The following is a 4,909-nucleotide window of genomic DNA, read 5'->3' as shown; positions in this document are numbered from 1 at the left end:
AGCACTTGCCAGACATGCTCAGGGACATAGCCTCGGACCATCGCCGGAAGAAGCCGCTCAATCCATATGTGATAGTCATGACTCTTCATCTCGTTGACTCGTAGAGTGCCTAAGTTCACTCCCCTGCTAAGATTCGCTGTATATCCATCTGGAAACATTAACATCTGGATCCATTTTAGTACCTCCCTTCTTTGATCGATTTGCAAGACAAAATTGACCTTAGGCCTTTTCCAGTTCTTGTTTCGGCCACTAGGAGGCTGCATCGCTTGATTCGGTCTATCGCACAACGTTGCTAGGTCCACTCTAGCCTTAACATTGTCCTTAGACTTGTTAGTGTCCATGAGAGTTCCCCAAAGTGCCTCGGCGATATTCTTTTTAGTGTGCATTACATCAATGTTATGTGGCAGAAGAAGGTCATCGAAATAGGGGAGCCTCGTCAAGCCAAATTTATGAGTCCACATATGTTCCTCACCATATCCCACAAAACCACCTTCTTCATTGGGCACGAGAGCATCTATCTGAACACGAACCTCGGCACCAGTCCTCAAGTGTGGTTTAGGGTCTGTCACTTTGACACCTTTCGTAAAGCTCTTGATGTCTTCTCTAAATTCATGGTCTAGAGGGAGGAACTGACGATGCTGGTCGAACGACGAATACTTGCCACCCTTCTTCAACCAAATGAACCTCATGGCTTCCTTGCATACTGGGCATGGGAACTTCCCGTGAACACACCAGGCGGCGAATAACCCATACGCCAGGAAGTCATGTAGGGAGTAGTGGTACCAAACGTGCATTTTGAAGCTTGTCTTTGTAGCTCGATCGTATGTCCATACCCCCTTCTCCCAAGCGTGGATGAGTTCATCAATCACAGGCTCCATGAACACACCCATATTACTCCTCGGGTGTCTAGGAATTATCAACGACAAGAATACGTTATGCCATTGAAAGGAGATGTCGGGAGGGAGATTGAGGGGGATAACAAAAATGGGCCAGCATGTGTATGGGGCAGCCATCATTCCATAGGGATTGAACCCATCTGTTGCCAGCATGACACGTACATTACGGGCCTTAGCTGCTTTGTCATGATGTTTGTCATTGAAATATGTCCATGCTTCAGCATCAGACGGATGTACCATCTTCCCAGGATTGTACCGTTTGCCATCTTTGTGCCATGTGATCTGTTTTGCGGATTCCTCAGTCATGAATAGCCGTTGGATCCTCAGTAGGAAAGGAAGGTGCCATAGCACTCTCGCGGGGATCGGAAGCTGCTTCTTCTGACCATCACCAGAGTCTACCTCCAGGTACCTGGAGGATTTACACTTCAGACAGTAATTTGCATCCTTGTGTTCTTTCCTAAATAGGACGCACCCCTTTGGACAAACATGTATCTTGTCATACTGCATCTTAAGCATACGAAGGAGTTTCTCTGCCTCGTACAAGTTCGTCGGCAAAGTGTGCTTCTCCGGTAGCATGGTGCCAAACACGGCCAACATCTTATCGAAGCCTTCTCGACTCAGGTTTAACTCGGCCTTCAACCCCATTACGCGTCCAATCACATCCAGCTGAGAAATCATTGTACGCTCGTGAAGGGGTTTCTATGCCGAGTCCAACATTTTGTAGAAGTCCTTTGCGGATTCCTCCATCTCCTCCTTCTCACGTCATTCAGCGAAGTGAGCTTGGTGGGCGTCATCTATCTTGTCTGCTACCCCAGCATCATCATCAAAAGCCTCGAGGCGTGGTCTCAACACCTCCCCTCTTATACGATCTGCTTCACCATGGTAGATCCACTGCTGGTAGCCAGGCGTATAACCATTGAACACAAGATGTCTACCCATGGTCTTCTCGTCTACTTTTCTCCTGTTGTCACATTTGCTGCAGGGACACCAAACTAGAGAATGTCCTCCTGCTCCTGGGCCAAATGCATGTTTCAAGAAACCATCTGTCCCCTTCACCCATTCATAGTCGTAGTCACTCCCGCTTCTACAGCCTGTGTACATCCACTGACGGTCCTCCATCCTTTAATATTTGCAGCATAGAGTATTATGACCATCAATTGCATCTACGCGGTGTTCCTACTGTCTAATAGGTGAGGATAGGTCCTAATCCCACCCGCGGATGCATAGATGAGGTCAGTTTCCATGCTCCGCTCTTCTCTAAGATAGAATTTCGGCAGCACCTCCCCGCTGTTCTCCCGATACACGTCCTGCAAGGGAGAGTGTGTATCCGGAGAACAACAGGGAGGTGTTGCCGAAACTCCTTCTCGGACCGGAGCGGACCATGGAAACTAACCCATCTACGCATCCACGGGTTGTCCAAAAAAGATGGACAATCCGAAACAGATACGGTCGCAGATACGCAAAGATCCGCATACCTACGACCGTATCTCTTTTGGACGGGAGACGCCTAACTGGGTTACGCGCGGGCTACGACAGACATGCGGAAAAAGAGGTTATTTATACCTAGGGTGTCGGTGAAGTAAGGCTAATGGGGCAGTGGCGAATCGAAGCAGTGGCGAGGCGACGCAGTGCAGGTAGAACCACGACGTCGACGAAGACGATCGGGGTCCTCCGGGTCCCCTCCGACGTACTCTTCTCCTGCATAAAAAGACAATAGGTTACTGTTTGTTCAAAATTTCGGCAGCACCTCCCCAACACGGGGAGGTTTCCAAAACCTGCAAAAAAACGACACGATGGCCGACATTCACAATGGCACGAAGGCCGACAACCACAACGGCATGAAGGCCCTCATATCAACTTACGGCACGAAGGCCCACACAACCACATACGGCATGAAGGCCGACAACGAGAGTTTTACCTAAGGTTGCAGTGGAGTCGGGCGTCGCGGTGCGGGGGTCACTTTCTTCTACGGCGAGGTCGAGCGGCGTTGGAGTACTCCTCTCCCCCTCTTCCCTTTCTTCTCTCCTTTTCCTCTTCTTCTCCTTTTCGTCCCCTTCCACCTTCTCCTCTTCTCCTTCTCTTCTTCCTCCAACTTCACCCTCTGCCTCCTCCCCTCCAACAGCAGCCGGCGATGGGGGCGGCCTGGGGCTGGGGTCGGGGCGGGAAGGCCGGCGAGGGGGGGGGCGCCGGAGGGCCGGCCGGGGCGGCCGACCTCCCCTTGCTCGATGGAGACGGGAAGGGAGGCAGGGCGTGACGTCGGCCGCCACTGGGCGTGGTGGGGCGGCGCGCTGGTGGGGCGGCGGGCGCGCTGGGCGGCCGAGCGTGGGCGGTGGGGCGCGCGGTTGCTAGGCGCACAGCGGCGAGCGGCGCGGCAGCGGGCGCGCAGCAGCGGGGTGCGCGCCGGCGGTGGTGGGGGCGCGGGGCGACCGGGGTGCACGCGCGGCGGTGGGCGCGCGGGCTGCCGCTCGGGGCGGTCGGGCGCGCGGCGGCGGGGTGCGCGGCGGCGGTGGTGGAGGCGCGGGGCGGCCGGGGTGCGTGCGCGGCGGTCGGGGGCGTGGGGCGGCCGGGCACGGGGTAGCCGGTGCGCGCAGCAGCGGGCGCGCGGCGACGGGTGCGCGGCGGCGGGGTGCGCGGCGGCGGTGGTGGACGCGCGGGGGCCGGCCGCGAGCGGGCACGTGGGGAGGGAGATGGTCGATCGGGATTTTTTTTTGACAAGACTTCGATCGGGAATTTGGGCTACGGCCCGATTTAGGGTTGGGCCTTTGCCGAGGGCCCAGATCCTGGGCCCTCGGCAAAGATTTTTTTATTTTTTTTTTAAAAATTCTTTGCCGAGGACCACGGGCCAGGCCCTCGGCAATTTTTTTTTGGTTTTTTTTAGCCCAGTTTTTTTGTGGTGCTACATTACATTGTTTTGAACTCAATTTTAAAATTTAGGCCAATTTTGATTTTTTTGTATATTTCCTTAATTTATTTCGATTCTTTGATTTTTTTTGAATATGTCAAATTTGAATATATTTCCTTAATTTATTTCGATTCTTTGATTCTTTGAGTTTTTTTGAATATGTCAAATTTAGCCATGTTACGCGAAGAAGATGCGCGAAATTTGATGCGAGTTCGTGGATAGGGACTCAACATGCACCAATTAACATGAATAACATTTTTTGAAACACTATATTGCAATATTCCATGCACTTGCAGTTCAAATTTGACATATTCAAAAAAAAAATCAAAGAATCGAAATAAATTAAGGAAATATACAAAAAAAAAGTCAAAATTGGCCTAAATTTTAAAATTGAGTTCAAAACAATGTAATGTAGCACCACAAAAAAACTGGGCTAAAAAAACAAAAAAAAAATTACCGAGGTCTCTTTGCCGAGGGCCTGGCCGGTGGCCCTCGGCAAAGAATTTTTTTTAAAAAATAAAAAAATCTTTGCCGAGGGCCTACCCTGGCCCTCGGCAAAGGGCTTATTTGCCGAGGGCATCGCCTCGGGCCCTCGGCAAAGACGATTTATAAAAAAAAAAATTTGGCCGAAAAACTGGTTCAAAAAAAATTCTTTGCCGAGGGCCTGGTCTAGGGCCCTCGGCAAAGACTTTTTAAAAAAAATTTGCCGAAAAACTGGTTTCACAGGAAAAAAAAACCTTTGCCGAGGGCCTAATGGGTGGCCCTCGGCAAAGCTTGACGGGAATGGCCGTCGTGACCCAACGGGCCTAATTTGCCGAGGGCCGCGGCCCTCGGCAAAGATTTGATTTGCCGTGGGCTTGTCTTTGCCGAGGGCTCCTATGGCTGGCCCTCGGCAAAGAGTGTCTTTGCCGAGTGCCCGAGATTTGGCCCTCGGCAAAGCATCAGGCCCTCGGCAAAGCACGCGTTTCCAGTAGTGAATATGCTGAGTATAAACCTGGATCTTGCATTATTAAATATATGTAGAAATAGTAGGGAGGAGAACATCATAGTAACAGCATATACTTGCTAGGTGTACCTCTTCCTCTTGTTGTGGAATAATGTTTCCTTTGTC

At 51.4% G+C, this 4,909-nt stretch overlaps 1 protein-coding gene across 1 annotated transcript; it reads left to right on the top strand.

Moving 5' to 3' along the window:
- The first annotated feature begins 3,121 nt into the window (after positions 1-3,121).
- Positions 3,122-4,003, top strand: LOC136489722 (uncharacterized). Its single transcript, XM_066486285.1, has 2 exons — positions 3,122-3,586; positions 3,971-4,003. The coding sequence occupies exons 1-2, from the start codon at positions 3,122-3,124 to the stop codon at positions 4,001-4,003; spliced, it is 498 nt and encodes a 165-aa protein (XP_066342382.1).
- The last annotated feature ends 906 nt before the right edge of the window (positions 4,004-4,909 follow it).

The sequence above is a fragment of the Miscanthus floridulus genome, chromosome 10 (assembly GCF_019320115.1).
Source record: "Miscanthus floridulus cultivar M001 chromosome 10, ASM1932011v1, whole genome shotgun sequence".
In the NCBI taxonomy this organism is placed as follows: domain Eukaryota; kingdom Viridiplantae; phylum Streptophyta; class Magnoliopsida; order Poales; family Poaceae; genus Miscanthus; species Miscanthus floridulus.
This window is presented reverse-complemented; position numbering and strand designations above follow the sequence as displayed.

What these genes read in the sequence shown, in the direction of transcription:
- LOC136489722 (XM_066486285.1), top strand. Translation starts at nt 3,122, where the DNA reads ATGGAGACGGGAAGGGAGGCAGGGCGTGACGTCGGCCGCCACTGGGCG. An exon ending in GGCACGTGGGGAGGGAGATG is followed by an intron (nt 3,587 to 3,970) that starts GTCGATCGGGAT and finishes TGTCAAATTTAG; the next exon opens with CCATGTTACGCGAAGAAGAT.